This window comes from Lactuca saligna, chromosome 2 (assembly GCF_052625555.1).
Source record: "Lactuca saligna cultivar CGN05327 chromosome 2, ASM5262555v1, whole genome shotgun sequence".
In the NCBI taxonomy this organism is placed as follows: Eukaryota; Viridiplantae; Streptophyta; class Magnoliopsida; order Asterales; family Asteraceae; genus Lactuca; species Lactuca saligna.
In genome coordinates, this window is record NC_136418.1 from 105,208,713 (window position 1) to 105,233,166 (window position 24,454).

Below are 24,454 nucleotides of genomic sequence, written 5' to 3' on the forward strand. Positions count from 1 at the left end.
CGACAAACCCCGGCGTGACCCCTTCCACACTTTCCACAGACGTGGCTACCCTGATCTCCCATCCTGGAACCAACGGTCTTAGACCGTTTCGTCGTCGGATGCGACTGAACCGGAGCTTGCCTCAGCTCACGCATCTGCAACTCAATCTCTAACTCACGCCGCCTGGCGGCCTCCTGCAACTCTAGCAAAGTCCCGCACCTCTGCGCAGACACAAACTGTCTGATGTCTCTCTTTAGCATACTCAGATATCGGGAAATCTAAGCCTGCTCCGAAGCGAACTCAGGGCAAAATATCGCCCGCTCAGTAAACATCCTGGTGATTTCCGTCACCGACTTCGAATCCTGTTTCAGCTCCAAGAACTCCTGAGCCAACCTCTCCCTCTCGACCTGCGGAACATAACGAGTGCTGAACATCTCTCTGAACCGATCCCATGAAATCGCAGCTCTCTGCGCATCCGAGTACGACCCCGTGGTCAATCTCCGCCAATACTTTGCCCCGAGCCTTAACAGGTTCAAAGCACACCTCACCCTCTGAGCAGCAGGGCATGAACACGTGAAGAAACATCCCTCCACATCTGATAACCATCTCATAGCAACGATCGGATCCTGAACTCCATCAAAAGTGGGAGGCTTCGTATTATCAAAGTCCCAATACTGAAAACCTCTACTAGCTCTTCCCCCTGCTGCTGCTACAGCTGCTGTAGCCGCCGCGGTAGCCGTCTCCGTGAGAGCCGCATAGCGCTGATCAAAATGCTCCACCATGGCGGTCTTGATCGACCCAAACAACTCCGGCAGCTCAGCCCGAAACGATGCAACAACCTCATCATGCAGGATCTCACGAATCCTCGCATCCAACTCATACGTACTCATCTGACTGACAACCTCTGGCTGCACAGACCCACCCGGAACTCCTTCTCCTGCTCCTGATCCTGACCCGGATCCACTCCCAGCATGCCCTGAAATCTCCATACTGAAAATAAAACACCAAATCTCAGATAAATTCCACTATCCAGGGAACCAACTCTCATCCCAACCCTAGAGGTCATGGTTTCCCTGATACGCGTATGAGTCCGTGCTTTCAGTAGTACGGGCCCATACTACCTTCCACACCTACCCATATTTGTATGAAGTACTCCCACAACACCCTAGCGACATACACAACAACGCTCTATCCTCACAACTAGAGGAACACTAGAAATCTCTCAGAAGGAACCTTAGGCTAGCAGGCATCATAAATCAGGCAACTCATCAAGAAACCCTGAAGATCCCTAGCCTAACTCTAGCATGCTGTTCTATCATAGTTCAAGAAAACAATTGTCATGTATGGTATTTTGGGGCTACTTACTGGCTCCGGCTGATCGTACCTCCGCGTCCTCCTTCACTTATTTTGAAAACCATTTTTAAATTCTAATTTAAAAACCCTCCTCGATTTGAGACTGGAGTCACACAAGTGTTTCTCCAATTCACTCAAACCAAGGCTTTGATACCAACTTGTAAATCCGAAAAATACAACCAATTTAAATTTTTCAAAACAACCCGATTTTCATTAAAATGTTTACAAAAAGGTTCTCAATACAAATCATTAGAGTATTCCCAGAATCACATTGCTACAAAATCATGAGGAGCGGTACGATCGCGCCTTCACCTTGCCACAGTCTCCTGAAGAACCTAAAAAACATTAAACCACAACTATAAGCCCGAAAGCTTAGTGAGATACCCCCAAAATACCAACCACGTATATGCCCTTCCAGGCTGCGACCTTCCGGTCCAAAACATATAAAACATACATACATAACAGAACATAGAACAGCCATACATATCGGGTCAACTGTGTGACTGGTCCGCCGTATCGGGCCTTCAGTCCACCGGATCCATCCTCCAAGTCTAGTCATGTCCTTCGAGTCTACAGTGGGGTTGGTCCGCCCGCATCGGGCCTTCAACCCACCTGGTCCATTCTCTGAGTCTACAGTGTGACTGGTCCGCTCGCATCGGGCCTTCAGTCGGCCTGGTCCACTGTCCGAGCCTCGGCACGTCTGGTCCGCCCTCGTGGGGCCTACAGCCTATCCGGACCGCTCTCTGGGCCTTCGGAACAACCGGTCCGCCCTGGGTACATTCATCTAACAGTCATAGTCAACAAACCGAGCAAGAAGATCACATAGCATATCGTTACCCTAACCGGGTTACCGACCTAACCGGTCACTAGCATAGCATCACTCTGTATATCGGGAAACTGACCTTAACAAGGTCTCCTATCATGTACCACCCTAACTACCAGGATGCAGACACATCAAACAATAACATAATAACCGTATCCGAATCTCAATCCAATAAAGGGCTGGACTTGGTGCCTTAGACCCTGTTGATATAGTGAGGATAACTCACCTCGAAACTGATGGCTGAAAGGATAAGATCCCGCTGCTCCGAACTCTGACACAAACTCCTCCACTGAACATCAAAACATACAACTCAATAAATACCCTTAATTACCAAAATACCCCTGGAAGACAACAGGTCAACCTTGGACAAGTCAAAGTCAACCCCTGACTGACCCTACTCGCCGAGTCAACCCGATGACTCGTCGAGTCCATATGCACAGAACATCCTTCAATCAGCGACCCAACTCGCCGAGTCACCCCAAGACTTGTCGAGTCCAAAAACTATGAGTCCACTCGCACCCAACTCACCGAGTCATCCCTTGACTCACCGATTCATCGACTCAACCAGAAACATTGGGACTTCCTCGACAAGACTCGTCGAGTCCAAATGGACTCGTCGAGTCCAAGGCTATCTTCAACCTACTCGCCGAGTTGTTCTTCCAACTCATCGAGTTCCAGGCCATCTTCAAGCAACTCGTCGAGTCCACCCATGTGACTCGTCGAGTACCACCGGTCTGAATCCATACAGAAGCATCTCATGCCATGCAAATGATCCAAAACATAGATCCAACCTCCTACAATCCATCCATCACATAAAGTGGCAAACTTTACATGAATCTAAAGAGATCTAAGCCTTATTCACCTTAGAACCAAGGTTTGGGACATGGTAGCTTCATTAACAACACAAGGATAGGGGCTTTAATTCTCTTAAGGTCTTCTCCACTCCAGATCTGAGGTAGCAACCTCAGATCCATCCTCCAACATCAAAATGTCACACAACCAAGCACCCCACACAACCCCAAAATGAGAAACTAGGAAGATACAGCCCAAGAACGAAAGTATTACCTCCAAAAGGTGCCTCAATAGCAACCAAACTCGAATCCAATCAAAGCCCTTTGATCCAAGCCACTTCTCCTTCAAGATCTCTTCAAACAACACCTCTCCAAGCTCTAATTTGCTCCACAAATGAACTCTCCATGAATTTAGGGTTTCTGGAACTCAAGGGGGGAATAAGGGAGGCTGTGGAGAGGTATAATGCTCCTTATATAGTGCTCAACCCCGAAAATTAGGGTTTTCTCCATACAGCACCTACTCGCCGAGTCCATCTTTGGACTCGCCGAGTAGGCCACTTGATACGCGACCATAGTCGCGACCTGACTCGCCGAGTCTATCCATGGACTCGCCGAGTCACCCTCTAAAACTTACACTTTTAGCCCATCAACTCTACTCTTGCGATTCCGGGATGTTACACATCCGCCCCAGACGTTTCCACCGTTCTAGTTTGGGGGTGTGACCAATAACTTTGTTTGAGCTAACAAAACTTTTGGCACTATGAAGATACATCAAGCTATGATGACTTCATCTCACCGTGTCAAGACTTAAACTACAGCTTCAACTTCAAACATTATAAGAGCTCAAGCTGGTAAGTTTTCTAATGTATGTTCTTAGTTTAATAACTCTCCTTACAGGGCATCATTTGCAAAGAAAAGGAATTCGAATCACTCTAAGCCATAGAAGGTGTGGGTTCCAAAGAATCCATCTCTAGATCCAAGGAAGTTGAAGCAAGTGTAGGTTCCCAAAAATTTGTCTTCACAATCTAGAACAAAGCCATATAGAGAAGTCAAACAAAAAAATGGAATCTGAAGTGTCTTTAAAAGTTTGTTGAAGAAAGTTAGAAAAAGAAAATGGGAGTTTAGAGTTCTGGAACTTGCATTTATTCATCTAGTCAAATGCATTTAGAAAAAGGGTGGTATGTTTCAAAACCCATTCTCAAATAAGTTCGTAAGTCTTTTTGTTTAATATGATGATATAAGAGACTCTGAATTTTTAAAGTTCATATTTTGATGTCTGTCTCGTTAAGCAAATAGCATGAAAGAGTGTGTTTGTATATCTTCTATTTTTCTAATGTTAATAGATTTATGTAAGTTTTGTTTTGAATGGTTTTGTATAAGATATGACAATTTTTTTTTATTCAAGACTTGCTACTGTGTCCTAGTATGCTTCAAGTTATATTCAAGAAGTTATCTCTGAATATACAGTTTGTACATATATATGTGAGTACTAGTCAAGAATTAGGTTATGAATTTTTGTCCAAACATGTAAACTATCTAATGTAAATTTTTTTAGTTAAAATATTTTTTATTGTTTCCTTTATTTAATTAAAAAATCCGTATTTCAAATTATTATTTAATTAGTTCTCATAAATAATAAAAAAATTTAATTCGACATTTTTTCTGCAGGTGTTTGTTTGAATGTGGTTTAGTTCTCAAATAACAAGGAAATTGTCTTAAAGAAGTTATAACAAGTCTTCAAGGGTATTTTAGTCAACAAGTTCAACGACTCCTAAAGAATGTATTAATATAGTTACTCTATGTGAGAAAAAGACAAGAAGGATGCTTGGACTGAAATATTTAGCACTTTAGTCTAATACACACAATCACTTCAATTGTTCTAGCAAAGAACCTTTGATGAGTCTGAAAAAGCGAATTGATAGTTGGGTGTTGAATATCAGCACGTCTGAAAAGGACGAAACTGATGCTTCATCAAATTAATGTGTTGCAGATGGTCTCTCTCTCGATTATTAAGCAAAATCATGGTTTAATCTCTTTTATGATGTTGACTTTTCGAAGACTGCAAAGGACTTTTTCTTGCTTTACAACTAAGAAACTCCATCAAGTACCACATTGTTCTCTCTCTTCAAGCAATGTTCTCTTGGGTCCCTGTCACACCCCGTTATAGAGGAAACACGGGACGCAACAGTACAATGGGTCTCGTAGCAAAAGTTAAAAGACAACACCAATCTTAGTATTAAAAGCTTTATAATTTACAATTAGTTTAAACAACTTTTAAAAGTAATTACAATGTATAAAAATAATCACACAAATGAATTCTCCTACATGTGATATGTCTTTATGTGCCACTTACTCGATGATTCTCGAAAAATCATGTAAACTATCATCAACAATAAAAATAGTTTGTGAGTTCACATGCTTACAAAAATATTGGTTTTGTGAATCATAATAAAAGTTTTGATAGAAGTTTTCATAAATAAAAGAACATTGCTAAAATGAGTAAATAAGTTTGTGTAAACAAAGTTCGTTATCATCATGAGAAATAAAGTACGGTACAAAAATGAGATGCAAAGTTCATATTCTCATTGGAAATAAAGTTCATTCCAAAAATGAGTAAACAAGTTTTGTTGCTAAAATGAGTATACAAGTTTCGCTGCTAAATTGAGTATACAAGTTTCATTATTAAAACGAGTATATAAGTTTCGTTGCTAAAATAAGTATACAAGTTTCGTATGTGCATAAATATTCCATTCATGAGTTCACAACCCAAGCCTAATGACCGAATTGTGCCTTATTGACTACTATGTGTATCACAAACATAATGAATAACATGGTAAAATGCATTTAGCGAATTGTGCGAGTGAGGAGTTGACTACCTCCTAATAGCGCTATCCATAATGACCATGGGCCCAAAATAGTTAATGGGTTGTGTCAAATGATTCTAGAGGCTTAAACGTGATACATGCCTCATGAATTAAAGTAACGTACACATACATGAAAAATATAGCATCCAAGTTTGATACAAGTCAAATTAAATACAACGAACATAAATAATTTAGGGCATGCTCTTCCACCCCAAAACATAAAACCAGAAATAGGTAGAGGCGTGAATACTCACAATGATGTATGAACGTGTTTGTGATGCCTTAAGCTAACTTCCCTCACGTCCTACTACCGATTCCCTACGATAATGTTACACACTAGTAAGTCTCTAGTCGAAAATCTAACGCTAGTATACTTACCACAACAATAAAATTATGCTAATATTGTGTCAAAATTTTGATATTGATAAGTTACAAACATTTTTTTGTGAAATTTAGATTTCTAAGACTCAATTTGTAGTATAACAAATCGAAGAGAAAAATCGTGTTTTTGGCAATGTTAATTGAAATATAACTATAACATTTTGGAACGTGTTTCAAATGATTAAATATTCACAAGTAAATCACATCAGTTATAAAATTTCTCAAACTTTGTATTTCAATTTTAACTGAAGTCAATGAACTTAAGATAAATTTTATTGAATTTTTTATTTGTCTAACTATTTTCACCATTTTAATTCCATGAATAATCACAAAATCATGCAAAAATACTAACTGATCATCAAAAATTCATACAAATTTTGTTGTAACTTTTTCACAATATTGCTAAATTGAAAAAATTATTAAATTCTACTTTTAATCAATAAAAACCGGGTTTTTGTAATTTAATTGTGTTTTACACAAAGAAATTCTAATTAAATAGAAAATAGTAATTAAAAATCATAAACTTTCTATTAGTGTTCTAATTGCAGTCAAAGATTTCCAGAAAATGTTTCATGAATTTTAGATATGTATAACTTTATTTCTCATATTTAACCACTTGAATCATCACAAATTCATGGAAAAATAGTTAGCAATTAATAGAAATTATCAATCTTTTTCTACAACACCTATAAAATGTGTTAAACTGGGAAAAATATCAAAATTGATTTTCAAATAGTGGAGTCTGATTTTTGGATTTGTGGATGTTTAATCTTAGGAAATCGGAAATAAATAGAAAATGCTTTAAATAGATCCTCAAACCTTTTGAAAACTATGATTGTAAAGAATGTATGAATTTAGGTTGGTTTTAAAAAGTTTAAATTTCTTGTGTTTTCTTATGGGTGTTATAGAAGTCCCATAACCTAAACTTATGTCAAATCTAAGAACTTGAGGTTTTACAACTTTTAATGGTCATCAACCACAAGCATTAAAGTTTTCTTCTTAAAAACATCATTTTGAACAATCAAATCCATTCATGTTATTCAAACCATAGTGCATGTGATGAACTCAAGCTTAAATACTTGATGTTAAAAGTAGAATTCTGAAAGCTTTCAAATATGTTTATAAAGATTTTGTTCACTATATATATATATATATATATATATATATATATATATATATATATATATATATATATATATATATATATATATATATATATATATATATATATATATATATATATATATATATATCAAAAACTTCTTTCTATCTAAACATGATTTTTCCCAAAATCCCAGTAATATAACAAGATGATCTGGAAATCTCTAAGTATTAATTCATTTTTCTTTGTTTATTGTAACTTTTGCAAGAAAATAAGGCCATAAATCACATAAAATACTTCCCGAAGCCAATAAATTCTAGGAAAATTATGAAATGCCTTAAACTGTAAATAAACACCTTCCATGAATAGAGAAATTTGACTTACTATCTTCTGTTATTTTTTATTTTATTGTTATTAAACTTAAATAAATAACAAAATTGGGTTTTGGGTTGTAAAATCCACATCTATTATTTTTCGTAGCTTCTAGACATTATATTACCTTTACAGAAAATTTGTGAGATTTTCCATAATTGTTTACTATTTATCCACTATATAATGCTTATTCAAAGGAGTAAATTGAGGAAAAATAGCGAAACCAAAAGTCATGAAGATTTACCAAGAGACCTTTAATCACAGATATATCAAAAATACACAGTTTAGTAATTTTTCTTTACTGTTTGCCATTTATTTCGGATTTCTTGGTATTAAACACACAAAAATTATACAAATTTGTTTCTACTTTTCAAAAATGACTTTTAATATTTTTCCAAGTTTATATGCAACAACCCAAAATACAAGCCAAAAATTTCATTTTAAAAAATTACTAAACCCATAATATCCAAATATCATATAAGAAAACATAAGTCGTGTGTCTCAAAATGTCATAAAATATGTCTCTTATTAACTGCTGTAAAAGTCATGTCAAACTATCAGAGTCTAACTCCCAGGCTAAAACTATGGTGTGTGACATGCCATCAACTCGAGCCCTTCCCCTTGCTCGCTGAAGTACCTGAAACCAAAACTGAAACTGTAAGCACGAAGCTTAATGAGATCCCCCAAACTACCGCATACCATGCATTAACAAATAAAGTACATATTGGGCCTTGCCCACTGCATCGGACTGATGTCCGGAACTGACTAGGGCCTTGCCCTCTATATCAGATCGAAGTACAAAACTGACATGGGCCTTGCCTACTGCATCAGACCGACGTCCGGAACTAACTAGGGCCTCGCCCTCTACATCGAATAGGATTCCGAAACTGACTTGGACCTTGCCCACTGCATCTGACCAAAGTCCGAAACTAACTAGGGCCTCGCCCTCTGCATCGGACCGGAGTCTGGAACTGACTTGCGCCTTGCCCACTGCATCGTACCGAAGTCCGAAACTGACTAAACATAGCATAACATAATCATAACATATAACAATAACACATATACTATATACTGCATCGGACTGCAGTCCAGAACACACAACACATAGACATGCCTGAATCACAAAGACATCAAGCATACTGAACTACTTCTTGGGACCACCCCGACATTGGACCATAGTTCGGAACTACTTCTATCTAAACGGGCTAGCATTGTGGTCATAGACCCATTCCTACTAGAAAGAAAATCACCTTGTAAGGCTGACTGCTGAAATGTTGATCGAGAACTGTCTGACTGTTGTTCCGGCAACGCCCGGCTACAATTTCCATAAGGTCACTTAGTCACACACTGATACTAATCTTAGGGTAAAATGACTATTTTACCCCTAGCTAAAGTCATCATCTTGGTCAAAGTCAAGTGCCATTTGACCTGACTAGCTGAGTTGGGCTGCCAACTCGCCGAGTCCCTATCCTTCTTCTAATCCCCAACCCGACTCTACTCATTAGGTTTAGAAAAGACTCGATAAGTTCTCCTTCTATAATAACATCGAGTTAACCTCCATCTAACTCGCCGAGCTATATGAACAACTCGTTGAGTCCTCCTTCATCATGTGAACACGTCTAGTCTACGACTCGCTGATTTGTATGAGCAATTCGTCAAGTCTATTCTTGCGGTAAGAAGATTGCCTTGGAATCGCTGACTGTGTTCTTACACTCGTCGAGTCCCATGGTTTCCAGATTATGGCTAAATCTTAAAACGTCGAATCACTCCTTGGGATCTTCTTAAACCTCTGCTAATACCCAACTGGGCTCCTTTGAACCGCTACAGATTGGGGACTCAAGCCCCGAACTCGCTGAGTTCCAAAGAACAACTCGTCGAGTCGCCTATTGTTCAAGTCTATAACTCGATTTCTGATGTGCAATCCTTATCCAAAAGTTAGATATGGGCTTCTAAGATCGATCTAGAACGTAAAGTTATGAACTTTACGTACATGCATGTGTCAATGCTGCATATAAGACTAAAAATGGGGGGTTTAAGCATGCATGGGGTTCTCATGGCCCTAAAGATGGCACCTTTATGCCATAAGGACCCTCCAAGGTCACAAATCTGAAGATATATTGGCTTGGGACGTCCAGGATTCAAGGATCAAGCTTGTTGGACCCACAACTCTATAAAAATGACAATAAGAAGATATAGGGAACTACAAGTCAAGTGTTGAGCTTGATTACTAGAAAGTGAAGAGAAACTGATGTTGGTCTTGGATCTACTCCTTCTCCCTTGATCCTTCTTTCTTCCAACTTTTTCACTAGCTATAAGATGCACCCTCAAAATCACCAAGAAAACTCAAGCCCACCTATGGGGAAATTAGGGTTTCGAGATTAATGTTCTAGAGGTGATGGAGGTTGTACATGAAGCCCATAAAGTTGCTTAAATAGGGTGAAAACCCCATATGTTAGGGTTTTCCCCAGACTAGCCTACTCATCGAGTCAATAACGGACTCGGTGAGTAGATCACTTAAAAACCCGCATCAAAATCCTCGCATCTAATCGACGAGTTAGGGATGCAACTCATCGAGTTACTCTTATAAAAATGATATAAATTAGATTAAATACATACCGGGAATGTGGCGTTACATTATAAATGTTGTGAAACTGTTATACAAAACGTTTAAGAATTTTTCATGATGGTTTATGATTTTCCCATGATTTTATGATTATTCAAGGGATTTAATGGTAAAAAATAGCTAGATATATCAAATATTCATGAAAATTTAACTTGTGGTCGCCATTGATTTTAGTTAAAACTGAAATATATAGTTTGATAAATTTTAGACCTATTTTGGTTGGATTTTAATATTTAACCTATGAAGAAGCTCCTAAAATGTTAAAATTACATTATAATTAACATTACAAAAATGTAATTTTCCACTTATATTTTCTATCAGACAAATTGATTCATAGATCTCTGAGTTTTTTATAAAAATCATTTGTAACTTATAATAAACCTAATCTTGAAACAATATTGAGATAATTCTATTGTAGAAGTTAAGTAAATTAGTGTTAAATTTTCGACTAAGGACACACTACTGTGTACTACTATCATACGACTTTAGAGTAATATGAGTGGAACACTAATTCAAGTCACCTCTAGCACTGTCGCGATTCATTATGAGTATTCACAACCCCTTTTTACCATTTTTATGTTTTGGGTTGGAAAGCATGATACTATTTTATGAACTTGATGAACTTTGTTGTGTGGACTCGCCGAACTTTGTTTTATGAACTTACTGAAGTTGGAACGATGTTATTTTGTGAACTCGAAGTTATGAACTTTGCATGTTCAGTCCCCTAGAACTTAATTAAAAACTATTACCTTGTATTTGAGATGATGTTCTTATGGATATCGCTATATGAGGTAGGAAACCCCCACTCGCTAAGAGCGGTGAGTTCATATTTACGCCATCACACATCATGAGAACCATAGACATGATGGAATGAGCAGAATAATCATTAGGCTTGGTTGTGAACATAATGCATTAGCATTCATCATTTTCCTGAATTGAAATTTTATATGAACAAAAATATTTTTCTAAAATAGTTTACTCTTATAAACCTGTGAACTCGCCAACTATTTATATAGTTGACCCTCATTGTGCATGCTTTTCGGGGAATGTTTAGCGATCCATTTAAAGATGGCACCATAACTTATGTTTGTTGTTTATGATTTATACTAAACAATGTAGTGTGGAACAAAACTGTATTTTGTTTTGAATGTGATGTAAAATTGAAACACTCGATGATTATGGTTAGTGTTCCTTTTTACCTTGTGTTATGAGACCTTAGCCTATCACTCTTCATATTTCCGCTTAATTTAATGGGGTGTGACATATTTAAAAAGAATTATGGCTATCGAGGACAATACAAACTTCTTAAATGATGTTTGGTGTGGAAACGCGACTTTTAAAGATCTTTTTTGCCAACTTGTATGCACCTGAAACAAACAAATAATGTTTAGTTATGGAGAGAGTTGTTGGTTGGGATGCTTCATATTCTCGATGGTGCTAGAATTGGGCTAGACGGTTGTGAAAAGGGTGAGAATCGTCTGATTTGTTTGTTCTTATTGATATGTTTGATAATTTTAATTTTGTAGGAGGCTTTGACATATGGAAGTGGGATGGTGCTTCTAGCATCCCTTTCTCGGTGAAGGTTGTCAGAAAGTAATTTCAGATTCAAAGGCTATCAATGTTTTTTAGTTTAATTGGATTAACTAGATCCCTTTGAATGTCAACTGTTTCATGTGGCAGTTGTTTAAAAATAGAATTCCAATGTTTGGAAACTGAGGGGAATTTTCGTGACTTCGAGCTTATGCCCTTTTTGTAATGCTACTAATAAAGACCTGGATCATATTTTATTTTCTTGTTAAGTTCCAGTAGAGTTGTAGATACGGTTGTAGATAAGTGGTGGTGGAGAGTAAAGGTGGAGAAAAACTCATTGTGGAACAAATTAGTCACAAACATACACAACTTGGATTCTAGACTATCATACACTCTGTCTAATAATTCCATATTGGGTGTATGAGACAACATAGCCAGAGTCAAGGGAGAGCTGGTCAAATGTGACATGCTAATGAGTTCAATCATTAGAAGAAAAATCAACTCTAGAGAAGAAACTTTATTTTGGTGAGACGACTTGCTAGGTAGCGAACAATTGAAACTTACAATTCCTGAGCTTTGTAAAGAAATACAAGATCAATGATCAAATATAGAATGGAGGATTCTCTTGGTCTTGGCCACGTCAACCGCATCCACAGCAAGTCATCTAGCTTATAAAAACTCTTGGTTCCACATGTCTACACTCAAACAAAGTCTCATGGGCTTGTGGTTTAACAACAAATGGTTGCTTCTCTATTGATGTGTGTAAGCGTTGGCTGAAATCGACACTTTGCGGGTCGGGTAATCGCTCCTTTATTCGGCTAAAAGAAATGTCTATAAAGGTTGCATGCTCTGTCTGACTTGTTCAAAATTGTATCCCCTCCTCCTTAGTTCTCAAACATTGTGGAATTAATGTAGCTTCGGTGACTTGTAGGGAATGTAACATGGAAGAGGAATCTGCTGATCACTTGCTATGTGAGTGTTCTTTTGCTAGAGTTACATGGGAGTGGATTTTTAGACAGTGCGGTATATCGATGCTTCATTTCGATAAAACAGGTGATGTGTTGGTGTTATTTTCTTTGAAAATGAAATTGGAATCATTTTTCATTACTTGGAAAAGACTATATGTACAAATATATACAAGAGAGAGTACCAGCTAACCACTCTCTAAGTAATCACTAACTACAGTTACATATCTAACGGTAATAAAAGTCAACTAAAGTCTAACTGGTTATTACACCAATACCCCCCTCAAGTTGGAGGAGGATGATCAATCATACCCAGCTTGAAAACCGCTTCACCATGATTAGATCCGGATAATACTTTGGTTAGAATATCAGTTGGTTGTTGCTTGGTAGAAATATGACTCAAGGAAATCAGTCCACCTTGTAATTTCTCACGAATGAAATGGAAATCAAGCTCGATATGTTTGGTGTGTTCATGAAATACTGGGTTTTTAGCAATGTAAATTGCAGCCATATTATCACAACGAAGAGGAATACGGGTAATTTCGGAAATATCAAATTCTAGAAGTAATCGACTTAGCCAAGCCAACTTATAAAATACACTACACATGGATCGATATTCTGCTTCAGCAGATGAAAGAGAAACAGTGGCTTGTTTCTTTGATTTCCAAGAAATAGGACTTCCCCCCCATAGTGATGAAATATCCACTTACAGATCGACGAGTGGTTGGGCATGCTGCTCAATCTGAATCGCAAAAAGCTTCAAGCTTGAAATCTGACTTGTTGTTCAAAAGAAGACCTTTATGAATTGTATTTTGCAAATAATGTAAAACATGAATAGCTGCATCCATGTGACTCAGACATGGTGAACTGTTGAATTGACTATGAAATTGAACTGTGAAAGCAATGTCAGGTCTAGTGTGTAACAAGAAATTAAGCTTTCCTGTTAATTGTCGTTATTCAGTAGGATCAAGAAGGGGATTCTCTTTGTTGTAACGTGGTTTAAGTTTGCTAAGAAGTGGAGATGTAACATGATTTGAGAAATGAATAGAGTAATTATCCAATAATTCCTTGATGTATTTATGCTGATACATAATGATACCATCATTGGTATGAATAAATTCCAATCCCAAAAAGAAGTTTATAATTCCCAAATCCTTAATTTGAAAACGGTGATGAAGAAGTCTTTTTAGTTCAAGAATTTCTTTTTCATTGTTACCGGTAACCAAAACATCATCAACATATACAACGACAATAACAATGGATGCACCATTTTTCTTTGAGAAAAAAGAATGATCATTTTTAGAGCGAATGAAGCCTTTGTCATGTAGAGCTGATGACAATTTGTCTTACCATTGACGTGAAGCTTGCTTTAGTCCATACGATGACTTTTTCAACTTACAAACCATCGAAAAATATGTATCCATGCCAGGTGGTAACTTCATATAAACGTCCTCATGTAAATCTCCATGAAGAAAAGCATTATTCACGTCAAATTGATGAATTTTCCACTCTTTCTTAACTGGAAGATTAATCAAACATCTGAGTATTAAACTTGATAACAGGAGAAAATGTTTCATGAAAATCAATGCCCTCCTTATGTGTAAAACCCTTTGCCACAAGGCGAGCTTTATATCGCTCAACTGATCCATCTGCTCTGTATTTTACTTTATATACTCACTTACATGAAATTGGTATTTTGACTTTCGGGAGTGGAACAATATCTCAAGTATGATTTGCATGTAAAGCTTCAAATTCCTTTTTCATTGCTTCTTCCTATAGCTCATTCCCTTTAGCTTGATGATAAAATTGAGGTTCAAGAATTTTAGATTGAACATTGAAAGCCAAAAAATCAACTTGATTGATGGAATTATCACATGAAACTTCATCAGGAATGAAATAATTTGTAATGGTATGACTACAATCATAAAAAAATCACTATGTGAATGAACATTATTGCAAATGTAATCATTAAGATGGGAAGGCCTGATAGATACTTTGGATGTCCTTCTTAATGGACCTTGATCATTGTGTTGCTGTGGAACATGATCAGGTGAAACAGATGGCATTGGCATCAGATCATTTGATGAAGAAGAAAAATGATCATTATGAGAATCATTTTGGTCATCAAATGCAACAGGAAAATATGAAACATTGCTGTTGAAATCATCAATTGTGTGTAAAGGAAACTTATCTTCAGTAAAGATAACATTTCTAGAGACAAAAATACCCCTGGTATCCAAGTTAAGAACTTTATACCCTGTTTGTCCAAAATGATATCCAACAAATATACATGCATCAGCTCTAGACATGAACTTGTCTCGTCAGTGAGAATTAGTAGAGAGATAACAAAGACATCCAAATGATCTTAGATTTGAAAGATCTGGTTTTCTTTTGGAAAGTTTTTCATAAGGAGAGAAATTATCAATAACCTTTGAAGGACATCTGTTAATGATGTAAGCTACAGTAAGAAGATATTCTCCCCCAATATGCTTTACCAAGACCAGATTGAAAAAATAATGCCCTCGACACTTCTAAAAGATGTTTATGTTTTCTCTTAACAATTCCATTTTGTTGAGGTGTATAAGCACAAGATTTCTGATGAAGAATCTCATGTTCTTGAAAAAATTGGACACCTTCATTGTTTGATCCCATTTCAAAAGCATTATCTGTTCTTATGAGTTTAATAGTAGTGTTAAAATGATTCTGAACGTATTTGATAAATGCTTGAATGATAGTAAAAGCAGATCCTTTATGTTTTAAAAAATGAACCCACGTGCATCTTGAATAATCATCAACTAGAGTTTAAAAAAATAGTTAAAACCATTGTAAGTATCAACTTTGTATGGGCCCCAAACATCAGCATGCAACAAATCAAATGGTTTTTGAGATTGTGAATCACTATTAGTAAAAGATAGTTTGTGTTGTTTTGCTTGATGATAGATTGTACAAGTTTCAAAAGACAAATCATTACAATCTTTGGAAACTAAAGAGAAAGTTTTCATCTTATAGATTGGTAGATGACCTAATTTATAATGCCAAAGACTATTATTATCAATCTTATTACAAGCCATACAACCTTTGAAAGAATCATCTATAGAAACAGGATTCTTCAAGATCTTGTAATTCCTTATGTAAAGATTATTTATCCTTTTGCCAATGATGAACTTATTCTTGGATAAAGGGGTCTGCATAACACAAAACTCATCAGTAAAAATCACCCAAACTTTAAGTTGTGTAGTGACCTTTGAAACTGATATGAGATTGTGTTTGAACTCAGGAACATATAACACTTGTGAAAGCATTATTTTATCATGTATAGGAACATTTCCATATTGAGAAACTTGAATAGACTGATCATTAGGCAAACCAATTAGATGAGATCTTGAAATTTTGTTTAAAGATGAAAACAAAGTTTTATCACAACAAATATGATCAGATGCTCCTGAATCAATGATCCATGTTGAATGTGCTTTATTTGAACCGAAAAGCACATTAAAAGCATATGTAACGTGTTCACCTTTAGAATCAATGAAATTACCCGATGTGTCCATAGCACCATTAGTAAGAACAGAATTGACTCGAGTAGAATCATTGCAGTTGTTCTTGGATAACAATTCTAAAAGTTGTTTGTATTGATCTGAAGTGATGGCTTGAGTATTGTCAATGACATTATAAGTTGTAGAATCCCTTCTTTGATTTTGTGAATTTGAAATCAATGGAAAAACCAATTAACCTGTAACATTGAGATTTGATATGTCCTGCCTTCTTACAGTGAGAACAATATTTCTTGGATGATTGATAAGCGGAATTCTGAACATTAACATTCATAGCCATAGAATCGACAACAAGATTAGCATTAGTGGAAATTTCTCTTTGCCATTCTTTATCAATCAATAAGGAATGAACAGTAGAAATACTTGGAAGTGGAGTCATCATTAAAATTTACCCCCTAATTGCTATGCATGAATCATTGAGTCCTATAAGCTATTGAACAAGCCTTTGTTCTTCCAGAAATTTATTGATTGCATTAGAAGATCCACATGTACAATTTGGAATTTCATGTATATGACTTTTAATTCATCCCATATACGCTTGATTTTAGTGAAGTATGTAGAAAAATCATCAGATCCTTGACTAATAGAGAATAATTGCTTCTGAATTTGAAAAATCAAGGCACCATTTGACTGTTCATACCTTTGCATAATTTCATCCCAAATCTACTTCGCAGTTTGCATGAATAGAACACTTTCAGCAATATCTTTAGACAACGAATTCAATAACCAGCTAATCACCATTAATTGACTCTGTTCCAATTGTGATAATCTTCAAAATTTGTGTTTGGCTTCCTTACCGTTCCATCAATAAAACCTATCTTATTCTTTGCTGAAAGAGCAAGAATCATCGATCTCTTCCACATCGAGAATCCAGTTCCATCAAAGACCTTTGAAACAAGAACTGTACTCGGATTGTCTAAAGAACTGAGAAAGAACGGATTTGAAATTTCAATAGATCCAAATGAATTGCTTGAAGATGACGCATTCGAAGACATGATTACGGAACGAAATCAAAGAAGAATTGAAAAGAAATCAATAGAATCGAAGGAATTTGTGATTGATAAAAAAAATCAATCAATAGAAAAAAATGAAATCAAAGATCGAAGAACGAAGAACTGATTGAATCGTATTCACGCTTTGATACCATGTTATTTTCTTTGAAAATGAAATTGGAATCATTTTTCATTACATGGAAAAGACTATCTATACAAATAAATACAAGAGAGAGTACCAGCTAACCACTCTCTAACTAATCACTAACTACACCAACTAACTATAGTTTCATATCTAATGGTAATAAAAATCAACTAAAGTCAAACCGGTTATTACACCAATAGTTGGAGTCTGATGCAGCCTCCAAAAACTGTACAAAGAAGCAAAACATTTTGATGGGTTTTTGTTACAGAACGATTTGGAATTGTGGAAAGCGAGAAACAAAAGAACTTTCGATCAAACTCGAATTACTCATACAAAGGTTGCGGACATTATCAACTCAAGGTGTTCACTTGGTTCAAACATAGAAGGGATAGAGGTGCTTATAAATGGGTAGAGATTAGTGTAAAAGTTTATTATGTAATATGCTTTTTTTTTTCTTTGTGGAGGGGTTATGACCGGTAATGTTTTGTTATGTCTCTCTTATTCTCTACATAGTTGCTTCCTAGGTGGTGCTTCTTCTTTTTACTAATAAAATTTGTTGGCCCTAAAAAAAAAAAAGATAACTATACTATTAAGTAACTTTTAACCCAAGAAACTAATATTAAATGCATCAATTTATTTTAGTTCCCCAATTATCGTGAGGCCAGTGCGATCGCAGCATACTTAGCCATCCTAATGGGTCGGGCCTAATTAGAAAAACAATATAAATTGTCAAAGTAATTAATAAAATAATATAAATTGTCAAATTAATTAATATTCTCACTAATAAAGTAATTGACAACAGCATACAATACAACCATACTAAACGTTATCCAGTTGACTATATGATCTATGTTAAACAGTGCCGTGTGCTTTCTGACCACCAAAACGATCACCCGAAATGACAAGCCAACGGAAAATCCTTATTGTCGCCTACTCAGGGCAAGGCCACGTCAACCCAGCCATCCGGTTCGCCACCCGGTTAATCAAGATGAGTGTCGCTGTCACCGTTTGCACCAGTCTCTCCGTCGTACGCCGCATCGACAAAGAAACCATCCCTCACGGCCTAACCTTTGCTCCATTTTCCGACGGCCACGACGGTGGCAAACAACCGACAACCCCACTGGAACAGTTCGTCTCCGATTTTGCTACATACGGTGCTTCTGCAGTCGCAGAGATCATAAGCTCCGCCGCAGCTGCAGGTCAACCGTTTCACCACTTGGTCTACACAACCGTCATCCCCTGGGCGGCGCGTGTTGCTGATGCCCATGGTGTAAAAGCGAGTCTTCTCTGGTGTCAACCGGCCACTGTCTTGGATAGTTACTACTATTATTTCAATGGATATCAAGAACTGATATCCAGTAACGGAAACAACCTGACTTCTCCGATCAACTTACCTGGAATGCCACCGTTAACCATCGGTGATTTACCGTCGTTCCTTTTACCCGCAAACCCAAAGGAATACGAGTTTCTTATACCACTTATGAAAGATCATGTTGATGTCCTCAAACTAGGTAAAAGAATACTTGTTAATAGTTTTAATGAGCTAGAAGTCCAATCCCTCGGAGCAATCAAGCAAATTGAGTACCTTCCGATTGGACCCTTAATCCCTTCGGAGTTCTTGAACGGAGAAGACTCATCGGAAACTTCCTTGGGGGAGGATTTCTTCGACAAAAAAGAGGATGAGTATATCCAATGGTTAAACACAAAACCCAAATCTTCTGTTGTGTATGTTTCGTTTGGAACAATAGCGAGTTTCTCGATGGAACAAATGGAGGAGATGGCTATCGGGTTGCTGGAGAGCCGGCGGCCATTTTTATGGGTGATAAGAGACAGTGAGCAAGCGGGAAGATTGAGCAAGATAGAGGAACTGAAAAAACATGGGATGATCGTGGGTTGGTGTTCTCAGGTGGTGGTGTTGAGCCACCAAGCAATTGGGTGTTTTGTAATGCATTGTGGGTGGAATTCGACGGCGGAGACGTTGGTGGCTGGTATTCCGGCGGTGGTGTTTCCACAGTGGTCGGATCAGCCGACCAACGCCAAGCTGCTGGAAGATGTGTGGAAAACGGGGGTTAGGGTGAGGAGGAGGGAGAGAGATGGAGTGGTGGAAGGGAAGGAGATTGAGAGGTGTGTGGAAATGGTGATGCGAGATGATGATATAAAGAAAAATGCAGTGAAATGGAGAGGGTTGGCGAGAGAAGCTCTCAACAATGGCGGATCAACCACCATCAACCTCCTAGCTTTCTTGGACGAGCTCTGAAATTCGAAAATATGAAACCTGTTTTAATTGAATAAAGGTATGTAATTGTGTAATAGTTTAATAAAAAACTCATTATGTATGTTGAAGTAATCGAACTTATTGGAAACAAAGAATATGTTAGATTATGGCCCATATCTAAGCATGTTTGTGTTTTAAAAGTTGTTTAAGAATATGTTAATAAATTTGCCCACATTAGACACTCTCGTGTTTCTTGCCGTTTATAGTTTGTTTTGGAGGGAAATGTGACTTTATTTTATAGCCATTGTGCCCATTTTGGGTATAAAAGAAAAAAGTGGTGCCATTTGTGAAGATTTACACTCTTTTCTTCTCAAATTTAAGACATGAAAGCTTTCATGTCCATGGAGGATTTTCCTAATGTGCGAAATCTAATTTGAAGGTAAATCCTTTGAAGAATCTATTAGGCTATTGCGGTGTTTTAAAAATCAAACTGGTACCAATCGCTTTACTGGTTTGATATATCGATCCGTCGGGAGGATTCACAAAACCAGATGATGAATTTATTACATCATTACCTAATTTTCAAATTATAAAAAATACAAAATGCAATAAAACCCTCAAAAAGCCATGAAAAAAATCTCATATAAGTTATTATTTTTTATTAATTTAATCATATACCGTGATACAAACAAACGTGAAGAATAAATTGTGAATACATTGTTAGTAATCTTAAAAATATACAATATTAAAATTTATTTTATTAGTGGTCCAACATGTTTTTTCATGAACCATGCATTCTTATGGGTTGGGATCACTTTCCAAGTGCTAAAACATGCAAAAAGTTCACTAATTAATAATACCAGAATTCATAATGTTTTTTCCTATTTTAAACATCCACGTTATGATTTTGTGCTTGATGCGTGGTTAGACAGAAATGTGGGACCGAATAGTGACCGGACATAAATCATCTAAGCAACATTAATGAGAGTTGTGAAACACTTTTAGATTAAAACATTTTGAGGATACACTTAAAATCTCTAATATGATGAAACTCACCGTTTTCTAGAATGGAGAATGAATAATATATTATGAAAATCTCTATCCAAAAATGATTTCGAAGTTGATCATATAACAGGAACTCTTCCTGTCTTAAAACTGTCAGATGGTAGTTACAGGAAAACAACTTCCTATCCAAAAAATGTCACATTACCTATCACAAACTAACATAAAACCGAGTATATACATGAATCCGAAAACCGAGTGTATTTACAAAAAATAGGAATTCCAACCGCAGCCAAGGGCTCTACCCCTTGGACCCCATCAGGGGCTGCCGCCCCCTTAGACCCCGCTCCTAGGGGCGCTACCCCCAACCACCGTCAGTTCAGGGGCTTCGCCCCTAAATAGCAATATACTTTCAACAAAGACAAAATTAAACAAATGTGCACTCTGCACCATACTGATTTGTTCAATAATTGTCAAAATGACATTGATCAACAAATTTACCATTACACTTAAATAATATTTGTGATATTAAATCACCAAAAACTATTCCTTGCTGGGCTAATGCGATAACGCATGAGGTTGAGTTGGGTCAGGAGGTTGATTCTTAACATATTACTAATGGAAAGGGACATCGAAAGTCTGATAGGGGGCATTCTCTAGATGAGTAAGATACATCAAAACTACCGGGTTTTGGAGGGTTCATATATCGTGTTGCTTCTTACTCGAAAGGTTCTCATGATCCAAACTGATCGTATTCAAAAAAGATGCTAACTGTCCGTGGAGTGTTGGTAGTGTTGAGGTGTTACGAAAAAAAGTTATGCTTCAGGAGTTCTTAAAGGTAAAAGAGATGACCAAATTTATTTCTTTGGTAAAATATTTTAGGCTGTAACGTCGACCTTGCTCAAAATGACTTTTTGCAAAAGGTAGTTGTTAGTGGTAAGTCAAAGTTTAAATGAATTGTTTGACTTTGAATATTTGTGGGGTTTCAACCTCTAAAAGGAGAATGGGTGAAGGAAATTTGTCAAAAGCATTCGGTATACTTTCATGGTTTATAGGAAACGAGGATGACTCGTGTTGATCTTTTTAAAATTAAAAGTTTGTAGGGAAACGTTAACTTTGAATTTGCTTGTAGTAATGTGGTTGTTAATGAAGGTTTGTAGTTGGTTAAAAGTATAAAGTGTGTCATGGTTAATATTTATGCTCCACACGAAGCGACAAAAAAAATGTCTGAAAGTATGAAAGTATGTGGTGGCGATCTTAAACCATAATCAAGGGCATAACATTGTTTTTGGCGACTTCAATATGGTTAAGTTTTCAATGGAGAGGTGTGGGTCGCTTTTTTGTGCTTCTTCGGCGGAATCTTTCAATGATTTTATCTTTCAGTCGGGTTTGGTTGATATTCCAATGGGAGGTCGTAGGTTTACTCGTATCGATAAAGCTGGTTTAAAGATGAGCTGCGTAGATAGATTTCTTGTTTCTGAGATCAGATAGATTGTATTCCAAATCTAGACTGTATTACGTTGGATCATAGATGGTATCAACATTGTCCTCTTTTATTAAGAAAGGATCATATTGATTATGACACATCTTCATTTAGACAATTTAACTTTTGGTTAGAGAGAGATGGTTTCAATAGTGTGGTTAGACAAGCATGTTCTAATTTTGTTGGTAGAAGGGGAGAGTCGAAAATTATCTGAACAATAAACTAAAGTTTATTAAAAATAAGTTAAAGGGGTGGCAGGCAACCATGAGGTCTAGCAATGTTGACAAGAGGCATGATTGTCTTGCTAAAACTATTGACATTGATAAATTGATAGATGAAAGGAGAGATTCAGATTCGTTGATGATTTCTAGACGGGAGTATCTTCAAAAAATATCAAAAATAGATGCAACGGATGTGATGGATATTGTTCGAAAAGCCAAAGTTAAATGGTTAGTGGAAGGAGATGAAAACTCCAAAAAAAATTCATGGAATGTTGAAGAGAAAAAGAAAACAAGTGTCTATTCGTGGAATAAATATCGATGAAGATTGGGTGACCGACCCGCTTGTTGTTAGGGATGTCAACAGGGGCAAACGGGATGGGGAGTGTATCCCCCACCCCCACCCCCCGAAATTTTCCCGTCCCCCCGCCCCCGCCCCCGCCCCCGGCATATTCAGCCTTTCTACCCCCGCCCCCGCCCCGAATCCCCTTTATTACCCCCGCCCCCATCCCCGTTCCCCCGCCCCTGATTGATTTTTGGGTACCTTTTTTTGGGTTAAAAGAAGTTGTTATTTAGGCTAAAAAAGCTATTTTTTAGGTAACAAATAATTATTTATAGCAGAATTTATATGTTAAAAATAAAAAAAGTTATAGCATTTTAAAATAATTTACTAACAGCTTAAAAACATCTTTTTTGATAAATTTTCGAAGCTCAAAATCATGTTATTGTTTATTATATTTATATAAATAATATATGTAAATACATGTGTAATTTATTAACGGGATCCTCATAGGGGTTTCGGGACGGGAGTACCTACCCCCGCCCCCGAAAATAAAACGGGGATTAACATTGCCCCCGCCCCCGATTTTTAAAAAACAAAATCCCCCAAACAGGACGGGGCCCCCACGGGACTTTTTGACATCCATACTTGTTGTGAAATCTTTTTTTTCTATTATTCCCAAAAATTTATCATTTTTCATGATCTTTGCCAGTTAATAGGAGCTCTCAGTTTTCTAGACTTGATCGTCATCAAGTCTCAACTTTAGAAGTCAGGTTCTTAGAGGAAGATATTAAAGAGGCTGTATGGTCATGTGCTAGTGATACGGCTCCAGTCCCTAACGGTTTTTCTTTTGGATTTATGAAAGCTTAGTGGGATATTTTGAAAATGGGTGTGATTGATTTTGTCAATGAATTCTATAGCACCAAGAGTATAGATCAAGGATGCAGTTAATCATTTATTACTCTAATTTCAAAAGTGGATAATCCTACTCTTATTAAGGATTTTTTTTCCTGATCAGTTGAATTGGGTTGCAATACAAAATTATTGCAAAACTATTGGCTAATAGATTGGAAAAGGTGATTGATTCCATTGTTAGTCTTGTTCAATCTGCATTTGTTAAAAGTAAACAAATCCATGAAATTTCCACGATGGTGAATGAAATAGGTCATTGAGCTCGTAAAAGGAAGAAAAATTTTGTTTTTGTTTAAAGTCAATTTTAAGAAGGCTTATGATTCGGTTTCGTAGGAGTATTGTAACGTCCGTAGTTTAGGGCTAATCAATTTAAAGACGATAAGCGTCAAAAATGACTTTTTGATAGATGATTATTTAGAATGAATAATCTTAACTAAATTGTTGTATATATTACAAGGATTATGTACATATAAAGAACGTTGAAATCCAAGTTATAACGAAGAAGTTAGAACCGGCACAACGCAGAATGACGTAAAAAGTGAATTTACGTTAGAGCGATATTTAGGCTTAGTGATCTAAATGAAAGTCGTAGAGTTCGTTAAACCGAGAGCATGCATAAAAAGAATGCCCAAATATTACTTCGTATGAGGAAGTTATGATTTTTCTAAGTTTCATCTTAGTAGTGTGCAGCCCGAAGTTCGATTATGAGATCGAGTGAATTCTATCCGAATCAATCTAAACGAGAATCGAGGATCTCGTAATTAGTAGTGCAATGGTGAAAATGTTGGATTAGTGTCTAAGTCCATAACTATTTTGGTATGTACTTGATCCGATGGTGCATGGTCCTTTTGGGTTGCCTTCACCAAAACA

The 24,454-nt window shown here is 36.8% G+C and overlaps 1 protein-coding gene and 1 pseudogene across 1 annotated transcript; one reads left to right on the top strand and one right to left on the bottom strand.

Annotated features, from left to right (window-relative positions):
• Window positions 1–13,736: 13,736 nt before the first annotated feature.
• Window positions 13,737–17,332, bottom strand: LOC145029950 (uncharacterized). The gene is made up of 8 exons (XM_078978394.1): window positions 17,135–17,332; window positions 16,978–17,041; window positions 16,517–16,664; window positions 15,605–16,473; window positions 15,279–15,506; window positions 14,801–15,040; window positions 14,187–14,302; window positions 13,737–14,057 (listed from the first exon to the last, which is right to left on the bottom strand). The coding sequence occupies exons 1-8, from the start codon at window positions 17,330–17,332 to the stop codon at window positions 13,737–13,739; spliced, it is 2,184 nt and encodes a 727-aa protein (XP_078834520.1).
• A 956-nt stretch (window positions 17,333–18,288) lies between these two features.
• Window positions 18,289–19,930, top strand: LOC145031278 (crocetin glucosyltransferase, chloroplastic pseudogene; annotated as a pseudogene).
• The last annotated feature ends 4,524 nt before the right edge of the window (window positions 19,931–24,454 follow it).

Excerpts from the sequence above, each read along its gene's own strand:
- LOC145029950 (XM_078978394.1), bottom strand. The coding sequence starts at position 17,332 with ATGTCTTCGAATGCGTCATCTTCAAGCAATTCATTTGGATCTATTGAA. Across the intron at positions 15,507-15,604 it reads CAAAGTTGATACTTACAATG|CATTTATCAAATACGTTCAG; the intron begins GTTTTAACTATT and ends CTATCATTCAAG. Across the intron at positions 14,303-14,800 it reads ACAGCAACACAATGATCAAG|TTAAGAAAGAGTGGAAAATT; the intron begins GTCCATTAAGAA and ends TTAATCTTCCAG.